General features: G+C 46.6%; 1 protein-coding gene across 1 annotated transcript; it reads right to left on the bottom strand.

Moving 5' to 3' along the window:
* Positions 1-5,301: 5,301 nt before the first annotated feature.
* On the bottom strand, positions 5,302-16,130 carry CD48 (CD48 molecule). The gene is made up of 4 exons (XM_042925506.1): positions 15,948-16,130; positions 10,939-11,235; positions 7,248-7,508; positions 5,302-5,580 (listed from the first exon to the last, which is right to left on the bottom strand). Exons 1-4 carry the CDS (start codon positions 16,024-16,026, stop codon positions 5,501-5,503), a joined length of 717 nt encoding a protein of 238 aa, XP_042781440.1. The 5' UTR covers positions 16,027-16,130; the 3' UTR covers positions 5,302-5,500.
* Positions 16,131-16,678: the final 548 nt, after the last annotated feature.

Below are 16,678 nucleotides of genomic sequence, written 5' to 3'. Positions count from 1 at the left end.
CTGGGGCCTTTCGAAGACTGCTTTGGCGTCAGCAAGAATTGTGTAGAATGAACAGGGTCAAGGAAGCCACCTCAATCCAAATCCCTAATTAAGAGCTTGGAAAGACTCCCCCTCCCAACACCCATCCCCGTTCCTCAAAGGAACGCGTTCGGGTAAATTGCTCAGCAAGAGCCAGGCACATGGGCCTCGGTCAATGGTACCTTTCATTAAGCAGCTCCCAGGCACCCAGCACGGCCAAGCGCTTGGGAAATAGCGGAAATAGCGGAACGGAATGAATGAGCTCATTGGCCGAAGGGTCCAGGTCTAATTTAATGGTCCAGGTCCCATCACCGGGGTCCGATCCAAGCTGTTGATTTGTGCAGAGCCAGATACGAAGGCTTCATTCTCTTACTTCCCAGGAGATCCTGGCCTTGCAAACCTTCTGTGAGCCATCTTGTGCTGCCCGTTGAGCCAGGTTGGTCCCGGTGGCGTAGTGGTGCACCTGGGGATCATGGGAACCTGGGAGGAACCACCGGACACGCTAACTTGAGAAGGGAAAGGAGTGTGGTGTCCAGGAGCAGAGCAGGGCAGGAAGTGGGAGAGAAGGGAATCCCTTGGACAGACCTAGAAACCAGGGAGCTGAAAGTCAGAACAACAGAGCTCAGGGACACCTTGTGCCTTACTGCTCAAAGAAATGGTCTGTGGACAATGACACCGGCATCTCCTAGAATCTTCTCTAAAATGCAGAATCTCCCTCCCCACCTCAGGCCTACTGACTCAGTCTGCATTTTAACAAAATGCCCGGGTTTGCTGCAGCTAAAGTGAAAGTTTGAGTAGCACGGACCCAACTGGCTGCAGTGGAGACAGCAGAGGGCAGTATTGCAGAGCTCACCAGAGTGGCCACAGGGAGGACGGCTGGGGACGTCACACGAGGCAGTTCTTGGTGAGACCTTTGGGCAAATGCTGGGATATCTTCTTGGCACGAAGACAAACGGCTTGTGTCAAAAGTTAAAAATGAAAAATTCAGCCGAGTACATTTTAAAGATCTTTTTGGGCTTTATTCATGAGTCAGGCAGCATTCCATGTGCAAGCTGAAAAAAGTCCTGAGGAGCAGTACAGAATGAGCGACTTTCACAGGCAGAAGGGAGCAGGACAAGTTACTAGCAAAGAGCCGGATCGTTTCAGGCAAGATCACCTTCCGTTAGGGGACAGCAAGGGTCCGTCGGGCAGGTGACTTCACTAGTAATGAGGTAATTCCAGATTGACTGGTTCAACCTAGGAGAGGTGGAAACTGTGGTTAAGTTAGGTATTAAGTCTTGGTTTGGCAACATGGGCACAAGTGACTCCATTTTTGGGTGGTTTTGCTTTTCTTTTTCTTTTAATGTTTATTTAGTTTTGAGAGAGAGAGAGAGAGACAGACAGACAGAGCTTACGTGGGGGAGGGGCAGAGACAGAGGGAGACACAGAATCTGAAGCAGGATCCAGGCTCCGAGCCGTCGGCACAGAGTTCAACACAGGGCTTGAACCCGTGAACCGCGAGATGATGACCCGAGCCAAAGTCAGACACTTGATCAACTAAGCCACCCAGGTGCTCCTCCTTTTTTTTTTTTTTTTTAACACTTGAGTTCGCTGATAATCACCCCGCTAAGTTTTGATGTATGGAAACACATGAGAGGCTGGGGAATCCGTGAGAACCAGGCTTGGTCCTTGTACTGGAACTCCCAGAGAAGGTATTGTCTCGGTGTAAGGTGTCAGGTATCCTTGAGGCCAACCCAGCTGCAATTGGGTTGTTCAGAGGCTTTGGTGCAAGAACACTTGGTCTGGTGCTCTGCTGTCACCATCTTGATATTATTACATTCTCAATAATGTCACCTTGCCACCTGTGTCTTTTGAATGAAGTCCTTTACAGTGCAGTATGCATGGTCCATCCTGTTCTGGCTGCCTCCTCCAAATGCAGCATTCAGGGTACCCCATGAGTACAGAATTCAGTGGATCAACGATGCGTAAGAGTTCACGGAGACTCAAAATGACTACAAAGGAATTGTGTCACGAAACCCACTGGCTTCCAGAGAGTGTTGGAAAAACGTGTGTGCACAAGAAGTAAAATAAAACTGGGGCGCCTGCGTGGCTCAGTCGGTTGAGCGTCCGACTTCGGCTCAGGTCACGATCTCACAGTCCGTGAGTTCGAGCCCCGCATCGGGCTCTGGGCTGATGGCTCAGAGCCTGGAGCCTGCTTCCGATTCTGTGTCTCCCTCTCTCTCTGACTCTCCCCTGTTCATGCTCTGTCTCTCTCTGTGTCAAAAATAAACAAAAACGCTAAAAAAACAAACAAAAATAAAAACAAAGAAGTAAAATAAAACAGTTGGGGCGCCTGGGTGGCCCAGTTGGATGAGCGTCCGGCTTCGGCTCAGGTCATGATCTCGCGGTCTGTGAGTTCAAGACCCGCGTCATGCTCTGTGCTGACAGCTCGGAGCCTGGAGCCTGCTTCGGATTCTGTGTCTCCCTCTCTCTCTGCCCCTCCCCCGCTCATGCTTGGTCTCTTTCTGTCAAAAATAAATAAACTTTAAAAAATAAATAAAAATAAATAAAACAGTTAAGTGAGGTGGTTTTTTTGCATTATTTCTATCGCTCTGGCAAAGACAAAATGCACATGTATCTATAAGCTAAAAAAACACGAATTGAGTAATTTCAGTTATCCCACAAATGAATTAAATATTCTTATATCTCACTCAAAACTGACTGGCGTTGCAAATATAAACAATAAAATTCACAATGATAACATTAACGTTTAATTTCCTTTACTTAGAACATTTAATAGCAACTTAAAAAAAAATCCCAAATACAGAAAGACTGCAGAATAAAGGGAAAAGGTTTATATTTTAGTGCATTTAATGGCATTTTTTCCCTGCATTTTGAACAAGGTGGGGGTGGGGTGGGGTCCTACATTTTCATTCTGCACTAAGTCCAACAAATGAAGTATCTAGCACTGCCTGGAGAGAGAGAGGCAGGGAATAATTGGTGTTGGCGATCTGGACCGTCAAAGGTGAGGATTTGCCTCAGGTCTTCAAGTAACTAGACCCAGTCAAAACTCGATCCCGGGAGAGGTGTGCCTGTTCCTTAGCAGCGAGGACTATGCTTATTTATGGTATAAAGTGACACTTCTTTTCCCTTACTGCTTTCCCCCAGAGATGCTCTTTGATTCCATTGATGTGTGTGTGTGTGTGTGTGTGTGTGTGTGTCCTCAAGAAAACCTCTTCTTCTGCCAAGAAAGAGCAAGGGAAAAGGGAAGGACACTGCATGCAGAAAGCAGACAGTCCCATTGGAGGGTGCAAGCTAATCAGAGGTGAGGCCGGGATGGGACCACAGGTAGGGCTGAAGGGGATGGTCGGTGTCTTAGGGAGTCCAGGCTATCCTGTCCAGGCTAACAAACAAAACCCAGGCTTTCTTATGCGTGTTTAGTGCAAACCAGGCAGCTGCCTTCCATGCAATGGCTTGGACCCAGGTCCCTTTCATTATGTGGCTCCAATTCTCAGAGTCCCTCGCTTCCTGTCCCATCAATTCCATCCATTTTCTATTGGCTAAAACCAGTCACATGGCCCCAACTAAATGAAAAAGGAGCTGACAAAGGTAGCTTTTTTATTGGCCCATGCATTGGGCAGGGCTCTACAGAGACAGACAAATAGGAGGTGCGCACACACACACACACACACACACACACAGATTTATTATAAGGAATTGGCTCATGTAATTATGCAAGCTGACAAGTCCCAAGAGCTGAGACCCAGGATTGCTGTTGGCGTCTGAAGGCAGGAAAGAAACAAATGTCCCAGCTCGAAAGGAGTCAGACAGAAGTAATTCTCCCATATTTGTGGGAGGGTGAGCCTGCTCACACTTTCACCTGATTGGATGCAGCCCACACACATTAGGGAGGATAATCTGCTTTACTCAGTCTACTGATTCAAATGTTAGTCTTACCCAGAAAACCCTCACAGACACACACAGAATAGCGTGGGACCGCACATCGGGACCCCGCTGTGCCCCGGTCAAGTTGACACAGAAAATTAACCAGGACAGCCCAGGAGGAAAAGGAGAGTGGCGAACACATGATATTTTCTTCCACAGAAGAGGGCTAGACGGCAGGGAAGGCTGGTTTGATGTAGAAGGAAAGTCACCTATAGGGGGGCAGGGCCCAGAATGGGGAGCACATCCTTGAAGGGCCTTCTCAGCTCTAGGCCCACACAAGCCTTGGAGGAGGGCAACACACAGCAGAAATGTGTGTTTTGTCAGCGCCAGGCCTGGGGCCTCCCACCTTCCTGCAATGGAAGACACTAGTGAGAACATTTTGCCCATTTGATGGTTTTATTAGCTCCTATGACACAGGTAGGACTTGAAGAGTTGCACACAAAGGGAGTAGGGTTGCTCAGCTCCCCCAGGAAAGGCTTGGGAGGGACTCTTTCTATGTGGCAAAGTTTCTTGCTCACTCCTGAGGGGTGAGCCTGACCCCATATTCCCAGGAAACCTAATGAGCATGCTCCTCAGAGAGGAGGCCAGAATTTGGGGTGGGGAGAAGTTGAAACCCCAGAAAATCGGGCATGGATGTGGGAGCAAGGGTCAGAGATAACACAAATTAACTCCTCACACACACTGAAACGCCAGAAGGAGCCCACGAGCCCAGGCTCTTCCCCTTTGTGTCTCGATTGTCCAGGCCAATGGAGCAGGCCTTGGCCGACAGTTTAACGTTGATGGTCCTCTCAAATCTTTATTGAAACAAGAAAACATCGTTTGATCACATCTTCTGGTGGGAAGAATGCATGTGTATCTATATATGGGCGCTGAGAAACAACCAAGGATATAAAATAAAATATCAACTGTAGTTTTTTATTTAATTAAATTAATTAATTATTTGCTTGTTTGTTTTTAAGTTTATTTATTTATTTTGGGGCACCTGGGCGGCTCAGTTGGTTAAACATCTAACTTCAGCTCAGGTCTTGATCTCACAGTTTGTGGGTTTGAGCCCCACATTGGGCTCTGTGCTGACAGCTCAGAGCTTGGAGCCTGCCTCGGATTCTGTGTTTCCCTCTCTCGGTGTCCCTCCCTGACTCGCACCCTTTCTCTCTCTCTCTCTCTCTCTCTTAAAAATAAATGAACATTTAAAGAAATGTTTTTAAGTTTATTTGTTTATGTTGAGAGAGACAAAGACAACCGGAGTGGGAGACGGGCAGAGAGAGAGAGTGAGAATCCCAAGGAGGCTCCACTCTTCCAGTGCAAAGCCCGATGAGGGGACTTGAACTCTCAAAACTGTAAAATCATGACCTGAGCCGAAACCAAGAGTCGGATGCTTAACCAACTGAGCCACCCAAGCACCCCTTAACTCTAATTTTTTAAAAGTTAATTTGAAAATCCTTGTAGATGCCCCAACAGCACACTTTCTTCCATCCCGTATAACCAGAGCTCCTGTCTGGCTGATGATGGCAAGACCCCGCCATCTTCAGCTTTCACTCCTGAGTTAGAAGAGCTCATCTCAGGGCCATAGGAGGCCAGGAACAATGGGTACCATGACCACTAGCCACGTTGCAGTCCAGGCTACTCCAGTGGATCTGCCTGAAAGAGAAAGAAAATGCCAAACAGTTAGGTGTCTAGAGTTCAGGGAGGGAAGGATTACTTCCCCTCTCTGTTTTTCCACCCCACTCACCATCCGCACCTACTAAGAGGAAAAAAGAGAAAGGGAAGAGAGAAGAGAAGGGAAGAGAAGAGAAGGGGTAAGAACAGAGGGGAGGAGGGAGCAGAAAATTAAAAGACAAAGAGAATGGGTGATAAATTAGGGATGCTTTTCTAGAATAATTTGGGTGGCTAACAAGTGACTAGAGTGGTGTAGCACTTCCAAAATAAAAAGGGCTATATTATTGTTTTCCTCCTCTCTGTAGATGAGCGGTCACCCTCATTTTATAAAGGACAGGGGCTGTGTTTCTTCCTTTTTCTGGCTCTCAGGCTGTGCTGGTGATATGAAGGTAGTCTCACGGCCAGACCCCAAACTGTCCCATCAGGTCTGTGGTGGCAGGAGAGACTAGCAGAGGCATGGCCAGTCAGTTGGGAAGAATGAAGAAGTATACAGTGTCCATAGTCTGCATGTGGGAGCAGAGGTGAAGAAATCAGTACAGGTGGGAGAGTAGACCGGGTCCGGGAGGACCGTGAAAGAGCAGTGTCTCCGAGGGCCATGATCCCTGGTGCCTGACAGGAAACTCAGGTAAATGTTGGCACCACGGGCGTGAGTTATTCTGGAAGGATATGCATATGGATATGGATATGGATATAGATTCTCAGGGATGTGGTTTCAGAGGTATGGAAAGTACAGGACCCAGAATGCTGGAGATGGCAATTCAAATTTATTAAGGGGTCCCCCAAACTCCTAGTATCTCCAGAATTGAAGGAACTGGGCGTAATTTAAGTACCATTCATTGAAGACTCATCAGGCACTGTGCTAGGCAGGTTATCTGTACTATCTCATTTAATCCTTACACAGCATGAGATAAGGATTACTATTTTGCCTGTTTCTTAGGAAGGACACGACTTGGCGAAGGACGTGACTTGGAGAAGCGAAGTAACTTGCTTCACTAGTAAGTGACAATTCCGGGACTCACCCCAGGTGTCTGACTCTAAAGCCTACGAGCTTACTGCCTGATCCCAGCTACCACTCTACGGGACTTGCGTAGGCTTGATAGAGAGCCAAGAGAGATGCTCAAGTGAAGGGATCCTCCCAAGAGACAGAGGATCTGAAACATGAAACCCAGAGTCTGTCTTTCTAAAGAGCAGAGAGTCTCTACCTTAGGGTAAGGCCCTCGTTCCTGTTTACCGCCTGTTCTGGCTTGTGCTCATCTACCCGGCCCTTCTTGCCTTTGTTAATTTAGGCCGTCTCCCAGAAACCCCTCTACGCACCTGCTCAACTGGGTCTGGTCTGCTCTCCCACTTGCTGACATCTGATTGTCCTACAATTCCCCAGACCTCAGATTCTAGGACCCCGCATTGTTAGAGCTGGGTAGGAGTGTCAGCCCCCCCTTTGCAAGCAAGGACGATAAGCTCCACAAAAGCCAGGCGAGCTTGCTGAGAGGCGGTGGCAGAGCCCGGGGTAGAACCCGTCTCCCAGGTCGCACAGATGCCTTTGGGATTCTCCACCCAAGCAGGATGCTGAATAGGATTCCCACAGCTTTCTTGAATCAAGAGCAAACTAGTTACCCGTACCCCGCCTCGGCTCCCTTGGGAATATTTCTTACCCAGACTACAGGGTAAAGTGAAGTAGACTGTGTCATTCTTGCTGCTCACAGCATTGCTGACTTGGCAGGTGTAACTCCTGGAGTAATTCTGTGGAGTAACGGTGATTTCAAGCACATTACTATGGATCTCCTTTGGAAATGGTCTCGAGTCCCCATACCAGCTTACAGACAGGCCTTCGGTCCCACATGACAGTTTCAGATGACATCTGTTGCTCTCTTCCTGTGTCTTCTCAAACTTTATGACAGGTTTAGGTACTGGATCTGAAGACGAGGAGGATGTTGTAAGATGAGACGATGGGTTTATGCGTTTATGAGGCGCTGATGCTACAAGCGTTTGGCTAACAAAATACAAAAGGGAGCTAGGTAGGGACAGGAAGTGGTGTCATGGAGAAGAGGCCCCTACAGAGGGAGCCAGTGAGCAGCTTTGACGTCTGGAGGCTCAGACCGGAAGGGCTGCTCCTTAGGGGTGACGCTAAAATGGATACGGTATGTATGTTGGGGGTGGGGGAAGCCTCGCCCCCAGAACCAAAATGGGGTTATGACTATGTGTGGGCCGGAAAGGACAGCAGAGATTGGTTGGCATCAGACTTGGTATCCCAACTGTCTGAGCTCCTTGGGGATCCTTCTCCAGCACCAGCCCGGAGTTGGCATCTTGGCCCATCTGTCCTTCCAGAGCACGTGGGCTCAGATTCTTACCCCAAGAGTCCTGGGGTAAGAGGTGCCACCCGGCACACTGCAAAGCCCTTTCCTGGACCCTGGCAGAGCTACAGAGAAGAGCCTCATGTAACTCCCAGCACGCATAAGCCATGATGCACAGCATTGTATCCGTAATCTTTGGTATCTCGGGGTTTAGTACAGTGCCTGCCACATAGCAGGAATTCCGGAAGCATGTGACAAAAGGATGGGTGGATGGATGGATGGATGGATGGATGGAGTAGTTATGAGATACAAAGGACAAAACGGTAGCTTTGGAGTGAGACCAGCCTGGGTCCTGGCTCTCGTGGAGTGACATCATCAAGATAATTAACCCCTCAACTTTCCTTCCCACTGGTAAACTGACTCCACCTCATAGCACAATGTTAGTGAGATAAAATGGCATCCTCCAGGGGGAAGTGCTTTCTGCAGGGCACAAGTGTTATATGCGTGTTGGAGGTCACATCATCATTACTGCTGTCATCCTGCCCCCAGAGGGGCTAAAAAGTAATCTCAGCATCTGTTCCTTCCTTTGCCATGGCCCCTTTACCTGAGACCCGCTGGCGCCTTTCCATTCCGGCCATGGATGAAACCCCTGCAAAGTCAGTGCCGCTCAGGTGTCAAAGGATTAAATGCGTCAGAGAATTGACGAGCCCAGAGCTTGCCTCTGGCTGCAAGGGTGTGGGGTGAGATGGGAGGGTTCTGCCTGTCTGGTCTCCCTGACTCTAGGCCCATCTCCAGTGTGAAATCCCCCTCAGATTGCTGGACTTCCCCTGCACATTTTCATAATGTTTTTTGGCATTTCCTGTGGTCTAGCCTTGTCTTCCATATCGTCCACATTTTACACGCCGAGAAGCATGCACTGGGGCACTTTGTGGATGGGATTTTTTGAGCCAGCAGAGAGGCTGGCTCTAAGATGCCCCCCTTGAGCTATCAGAAATTCAAGGTCTGTACTGAAGAATGAGTTTCCTGATGGTCTTATCTTCAGACACACGCGCTTACCTCACACCAGCTTTGGGAATTTAAAATATTCAGAAATGTTGCAAGCTGATTATGAAACCATTAGGGACTTGGAATTGGCCGTGGGGGGACTATTTACCACAGAAATTGGTAAATGATACAACTTTGGGCTTTTTCTTAAGACCACTGTAAGAGACTTTGACTCTTTCCTGTTCCCAGAACCTTCAAAAACCTCCCAAATTTTCAGGCTCATGTGACTTAGAGGGAAGTGAGAAAGAAGGGGCCTCCAGCCTCTTAGAACAGGGACGGTTGAGCCGGTGGGACCTGATTGTACATGACGCTCTTCATTTACACTGTTTCGGGGGAGAAAGAACATTACAGACATATTCTGAGTATTTTCTAGAGATTTTGTGTTTATATTTTTGGTAATTATCTGGTGGAAAGAAACTGCATGATAAAATGATTTGGTTTGGAAAGGAACCCTTGTTTTCATTTTTTGATGTTTTACTCTCATTATTGACTTTGGTTCTCACGACATCCTAAAAGCAAGATATAATTATCCTCATAATATGGGGACTCCACAGCTCTCAGGTCTCACCTGTCTGGGATGTCTGCCCTGCCCCTCTTCTCTAATAATTGCTTACCTCAACACCAGGGAGGAGTCCCCAGGAGCCATGTTTCTGCTTTATAGCCTGACCCTTCGGGCCGTAAATGTTTTCATCGGATACACGTATCTGAACCAACTTGGGCTAATCAGTTTCTCTCTTTAGATTCTGAGAATTTAGGGGTGCCTGGGTGACTCGGTCGATTAAGTGGCTCTTGATTTCAGCCCAGGTCATGATCTCTCAGTTCGTGAGATCAAGCCCCATGTTGGGCTCTGTGCTAACAGTGTAGAGCCTGCTTGGGATTCTCTCTCTCCCTCTCTTTCTGCCCCTCCCCGCCCATGCTCTCTCTTTCTCTCAAAATAAATAAATAAACTTTAAAAAATAAATAAATTCAGGGGCGCCTGGGTGGCTCAGTTGGTTGAGCGACCGATTTCGGCTCAGGTCATGATCTCACGGTCTGTGAGTTCGAGCCCCGTGTTGGGCTCTGTGCTGATGGCTCAGAGCCTGGAGCCTGCTTCGGATTCTGTGTCTCCCTCTCTCTCTGCCTCTCCCCCACTCATGCTCTACCCCTGTCTCAGAAATAAATAAACATTAAAAAAATAATAATAATAAATAAATTCTGATAACTTAAACCAAGAGTTACAAAAGTCTAGGCCTTGAGAGTAAGTCATGTAAATGGCAGGGATCCAGAGGCCTAGTCTACAGATTCCTGAGGGTGGGGACTCTAGACTGGCCTCATTCTTCCTCCTGTTCAGCCCTTCCTGCCTCTTTTAGGTCCCTTGAATTGCTTTAAATAGGTCTAGTTTCTTTAATAGACTTTTTTTTTTTTTTTTGCCAAATTTACATCAAACTAGTTTCTGCTACTTTGCCATCAAAAGAAATTTACCTAATATGGTGATGTTAAGATCTTTCTCCAAAGGTCACAGAGCTAGTAAGTGGGCTAGTAACCGGAGTTTAACCCAGGTTTGTCTGCTTCCAAATATAATATTAGTCCTTATTCCACATGTACCAGTTAGGCTGGAGCTACGAGTGGAAGTTTTTGTCCCATCCATTCTGAAAGGTAAACAGCCTTGCTTTAACATTCCCTGCCCCATTCTGTATCTCTTGTACCTTTCTCCTTGAGTCTGATGAAGTCTGTGTTCAGGTATATCATTAAGATAAGCTCAGAACTGATTTGGGTTGATCACAGAAGAGCGTGAAGAGAAGAGAGAAGAAACCATTTCTGTGGTTTTCCCTCTCTTCACGGTTTTAAATGTCCCAAGGCTCTCAGTTTGGGTTCTGCCGGCCCAGGCTCACTCCCCAGAGGAACGGGCTCCGGGAGAAATGAATTAAGCCTGTCCTGAAGTTCCTCCTCCCAGAGAGGGTTCCCATGAGCCCAGGGAAACCTCCCAGTGGTCCATCTGGGGCCCTGGAGTGGGGCTCCCCAAACTCACCCAACACCTCCAGTGAGATGTATTTAGATATCTCTCTCCCAGACTCCTTCAACACCTTCAGGATGTAGGTGCTGCTGTCCTCCTTCTGGACATTATAGATGAAGAGTGTGTGGTCAACACCAAGACGGACCCTGTCCTTAAACTGAGACTTGAAGTATTTGGGGGCTTTGGACTCCTGTTCTACAATCTTCTGGTTGTCGTTGTAAAACCAGGCTAATTGTTTGTAGTCAGGAATCACATTGGAGATTTTCAGAGTCACGTTGCTGCCAGAGATGACAGTCATTTGATCTGAAGCATCTGTGAATGAAAGTGAGAGCCATCTTAGAGAGGGCAGAGCGGCCCGGCGGCCCAGGCTTTGGCCTGAGGGGTGGGACAGGGAAGAAGGATGGGGTTTCTGCTTGGAAGCGGTGAGTATGGTTTTCACTAGGAGGCCTGGCCCCTGATCCAGAATTCAGTGAAAGCTGCAGCTTGAGGAATGGGCAATGGGAAGTTGCCGATAATTCACCTAGTTCTGCCCCAGACCAGACAGAAAAATGTCACTGAGGCTGGCCTCCGCTCTCTCCCTTGCTCTCATACCAGTAGATTTTCAAATAAAATGGTGACAAGTCACATCCCCTCTCTGGGCTTGTGTTCCCCGATCTTTCAGTTGAATTCTCTAGGAAGTAGGTGGGAAGTAAAGAAGACACAAAGTTCGAAACGAATGAGAGTCAGAGCTGTTCAGTGTCAACGTATTCTAGAAGCATGAAGCCATTTCGTTCATGGCGAGATGATGCTAGTTTTCTGGCATTCGTAATTTTTGTAGTATTTCTCAGCTTTGGGAAACTTGTGACACGTTGAGACTTCTTTTCTCATTCGAACTAACCTCATGTTTGTTCCTATCTGTGTTTGCTCTTCTGTTCTTTTTTCATGCGGGCACCCAAACCTTGTTTGGCTAAGGCAAGGAGAAGACAAGATGATAACCAGGAAGGTGCAAGAGGAAGGGGAGATCTGTTGACTCATTGTGGAGGGAGAAGAACAAAGTAGACAGATGTGGATAGATAGTTATCAGTATCTACCTATAGGCTGAGAAAAAGCAGTAGAAAGAACCTACTGGTAGAGGAAAGAGGGAGTACGATCTACATTAACTCTGGCCTCGTATTCCACCACGCAAAACCTCAGCTTGTTGTTGAACATTATGTAGATATCTCGCTGCTCACTTTCCACAAGACTATCGTTTCCAAAAGCACTCTCTTCAGCTCGTAAAAGATTAAAACTGCCTGTGTCCCCAGAGCTTTCAAGTTTCTATTCATTAGTTCTTCCAAGCATCCAGGTCTCCATTCAACAAACATGTTTCGAGCACTTACTCTGTGCCTAGTGCCTCTGCAGACATACTTCGGCATTCATTTGCACGGCCCTTCTGATTGAGCCATTCCACACATTATGATCTCTGTGACATAATCAATTCAGGGCCAATAATGGTATTGGAACCACTGTATGCCTGGCACTGTGCGAGGCTCTGATATCAGCCATGCAGACAGGAACTCTGGTCTCTCGGGGCGTGCAGCAAATCAGGACACTGCCCCCAGGATTTTCAAATCGCCAGACATATGTCCTGGACTTGTTCTCATTCTGTTACTTGTTTCCACGTGAATTAATGGAAGTGGTGGCAAGAGAGAGCCTAGATCGATGTTTTTCAGACTTGGCACACTATTGCCATTTTAGGCCAGATCATTCCCTGTTGTAGGGCCTGTCCTGGTGCATTACAGGATGTTCAGCAGAATTCCTGGCCCCTGCCCGCTACATACCAGCAGCACTTCTCCAGATGTGACAGTCAAAAGAGTCTCCAGATCCGGTCAAATGTCTCACCCCCATTCCAGCTGCGAGCTACTGGCCTGGGTCATCCTGGGCAGACTCTCCAACAAGGGTCAGACATATGCTCAGGAAGACAGCTCAACCCGCAATCAGCCACCACTTTATTTCTCGGTAAAGGTCTGAAAGGTCTCTCAATATGCACAAGAGATAACGCAAAACCGCACCACTGGCCTAGGACATGTGGTGATGAGACAGAAAGGACCCAGCACCTCTGTTGAAACAGAGAACTTCCCTAAAGTTTCCTTGGAGAAAGAGCAAAGGGGATGAGTCCAATGAGAAAGAATGAAGACTATAGAGCACGTAGACTCAAGGTATGATCCGGGCCCAGTTATACCCTGCATCTTTCTCCTTGTGAGAATGGGTGTTGCTTTCTAAGGACAAGAAGATCATGTCTGGCAAGAGTATCCTCAACGTGCTCAAAAGAACTTCAAAATTTAGTGTGAAGGACGTGGAGAAACTGTAGCAGACACACAGTCGCGAATTTTGTGAGTTTCTCGAAGGCGAAGACCATGTCCTGCTCAATTTTAAATCCCCAAAATATTTGGTTGACATTTTGGTATTTAATACCCAACGGGTGGATGGATGGACGGACAGGACAAAATGTGTACATAAGTGCTCCCAGTTCACACATTGGGTTTCCTTTAACATTTTTTGAGAGACCGTAAGTAGAAATTTGAGTTACTGTTTAATTACTCGTAAGCAATGAACTGTGTTTCTTAAATATGATAGGTGCTCAAACTGGGCCAGTAGACTCCTGTCTTGTGGCTGGATCCTGATAAATGAATAAAAGATGGCTATTATGATGTAGAAAGCAGAGGAGTAGGGGAGGAGGTGCTTGGGACTTCTCAAAAAAAAAAAAAAATCCAAAAACATAAAAACATAGAGCATTCAAGATTTCAGATACCAAAAATCAATGCAAAGCAGCTAAAAGAAACCTTGAAGTATAAAACCAGCAGCCTCAGATGGGCTGAGATCAGGCTTGAAAATAACAAGGGAAAGGAGAATTTTGTTTTGAACTAACTAATGAAAATGTGGCCTGGAAAAGCAACATAAACCTCAAGATAGCAGCAGTAGAAAGAATGCTTGATTGGCCATTTAAAAAGAAGTAAAAGATATTCTAGTCATCTAAAAGGCTTCTATAATTCATTCACAAGTTAAGGAAGAAATAAGGATTAATTTTACTAGTATATAAATTGCAAAATTAAAGAAGTGTTGTAATACAATTTGGGGTATGAAGATGGCGGTTTAGTCTGATAATTGTATACTAAATTCAGATAAACTGATCTTTCTTACCTATAATACACTTCTTAAGTATTCTTTCCATTTTTAAAGTACACTGACAAAATCTTGATTTGCCTTCCTCAAAATTACATGTGTTAGAAGATAGGGAAGTAACCGCAAAGAAGGCTACTATTTTGATTTAATTTTTTTTTAATTTAAACCTAAAACAAAGTTTTTATTTATTTATTTTGAGAGAGAGAGAGGGAGAGAGCAGGCGAGGTACAGGAGAGAGGGAAAGAGAGAATCCCAAGCAGGTTCCGCATTGTCAGCATGGAGCCCGACGCAGGGCTCCATCCCATGACCCATGAGATCATGACCTAAGCCGACATCACGAATCGGACACACAACCGACTGAGCCACTGAGGCACCCCTATTTTGATTTAATTCTAACAGGAAAAAGTAGTTGGTTACGTCTCTGGATGCTGAGGATAAAGTACCTGTGTTTACATGTAGTTTACAATAGAAAATGAAGCAGCTCTTTCCTGTGCCAACCCAGATTTCTTGTCAGTACAGAAGCAAATTTAAAATGGGGAACACGGGGACTCAGACCAAAAGAATCATCATTTCATACCTAAGAGTCTGCTCTGGGAGGCAAAAGAGGCCCTACAGAGGAAGTTCTCTCCACTCTGAAGTCACATGGTTTCCAGCAAAATTATGAAGGAAGGAAAGAGGTGAGTTTTTAAGGTACTAATATGGAGTTATCACGAGCTCTCTGATAAGGTCAACTATTTTAAGCTATACAAACCTTTTAAGGAAGTAATTTCTAAAATTGAAGTGTAATTTACATACGACACTACATTCGTTTCAGATGTACAATATAATAATGCCCGAATACTTCTTCGGAGGAATAGTGAGAAAGGCAATAGCTTACCTCTCGCTTCTCAGCTGACCTGGAAAGAAAAGTACTGGGAGGTTGAGTAGTTGTAACAGAAAGGAACGTTCGCTCGGTCCCGGAGCACGTGAGGGGAACCAGAACAAGCCCATGGCAGAGGAATGGCCTTTAACTCTTAACAACTAGATGCTGGGGGTTCCTTTGATACTGAGGCTCCCAAGGCCTCTGCTCAGATCCTCATTCACAGACCCTAGAGAGGGCAAGCTTTTTTTCCTACAATTTAGATCTCTCTTTGGGAATGACAACATCATTTATCTTTGCTCAGGACACAGCCCCTGGCTAGAGGTCTCAGAGAATGCCACAGGGAGCAGAGTGTGTAACTAGCAGAAAATGCGGCAGCTTTCAGTTTGGAGCTGATATTCAAAATGGAAAAAAAAAAAAAAAAAAAAAAAAGGAGGGGGTGCCTGGGTGGCTCAGTCAGTTAAGCGTCCGACTTCGGTTCGGGTCATGATCTCTCGGTCAGTGGGTTCAAGCCCCGAGTCAGGCTCTGTACGAACAGCTCGGAGCCTGGAGCCTGCGTCGGATTCTGTGTCTCCCTCTTTCTCTCCGTCCCTCCCCGACTTGTACTCTGTGTGTGTCTCTCTCTCTCTCCCAAAAATAAAAAATAAAAACGTTTTGGAAAATAAATAAATAAATAAAAATTAATAAACACAAAATGAAAAAAAAAAAAAGAAAAGAGAAAAGCAACAACAACAACAGAAAGCAAAACACCAGACCTTCCCAGACCTCGAGCCGTGGAACGAAATATAAGAAGCCTACTTCCCGGTCTCCCCAGGGCCCTGTTTTTGTCATGACCCCATAGGAAAAGAGAGAGCCTTATCTCCAAGGCTCAGGAAGTTTCTCCACGGTGCTGCTACCAACACAGGTGTACCTGCTGTGTGGAGACCACACTCCACTCCCGGGGTTAAGCCCCACCTCATACCCCCTTTTCCATCTCACCGTGCCTCCCATATATGATCACAGGCACACGACGCACGTAAAGTACCTTGAATGTTTGCCAGGAGCAAATGAGGCAGCAGTAGAAGTCCCAGAGGTATAAACCACTCCTGCCTTTGGGGATGCATGTTATGTCCCAGGAACGCTGAAGACAGGCCAGACCCCACGTTAGCAGCGGACCGAGGGCTCCAGAGCCCTTGAAATCATGGCCCAAGTTTAGAGGAAAACACCCACTTTTTGCTTTTACAAAAGCAGGCTCATGGGTGGAGTTTGGAGGTCAAAAACAGGAAGCCACCATATGTGACACACAGCGGTGAAGTGAGCTACTTTGAAGGCACAGTTGGTTCTGTTTTCTCGAGAGAGGATCCATAGCTACTACTGGGTTCTCAGAAGGGCCAGTGCTCAAAAATGATTAGGGTTCCCTGATAGAGAATATCTGCTTTTGGCTTCCCAGGCAGGAATCACCCCAATTAATCCAGAAGGTAAAATTAGTCAGGGCCCACCAAACCTGCAGGGGATTTCCGGCCGGGGCCACGTCTAAGTCATGAGAGGAGTAGGTCATATATAAGTGTCATTCAGGACAGAATGTCTGGGAAATCAGGTCCCCCATGCCCTAAGCCCCACCCTCAGGCTCTTCCTCCTTAAAGATAAAGTCACTGCTTGTACCTTTACATTAGCCTATCCACAGAACGTTAGTTGAAAAAGCAAGATCACTTGGTCCAAAAGGAGGGATTTCCCAGAAATTTCAGGCCCATCCCTCTTGAACCTAAATGAATTATT

This window comes from Panthera leo, chromosome F3 (genome assembly GCF_018350215.1).
Source record: "Panthera leo isolate Ple1 chromosome F3, P.leo_Ple1_pat1.1, whole genome shotgun sequence".
In the NCBI taxonomy this organism is placed as follows: Eukaryota; Metazoa; Chordata; class Mammalia; order Carnivora; family Felidae; genus Panthera; species Panthera leo.
Note: the sequence above shows the minus strand (reverse complement) of the source record. Positions and strands in the feature narration are given on the sequence as shown.

Coding starts and splice junctions, on each gene's coding strand:
- CD48 (XM_042925506.1), bottom strand. CDS start 16,026: ATGCATCCCCAAAGGCAGGAGTGGTTTATACCTCTGGGACTTCTACTG. Junction 11,236..15,947: donor GCTCCTGGCAAACATTCAAG/GTACTTTACGTG, acceptor TTTCATTCACAG/ATGCTTCAGATCAAATGACT. Junction 5,581..7,247: donor CACTTTACCCTGTAGTCTGG/GTAAGAAATATT, acceptor TTTCTCTTTCAG/GCAGATCCACTGGAGTAGCC.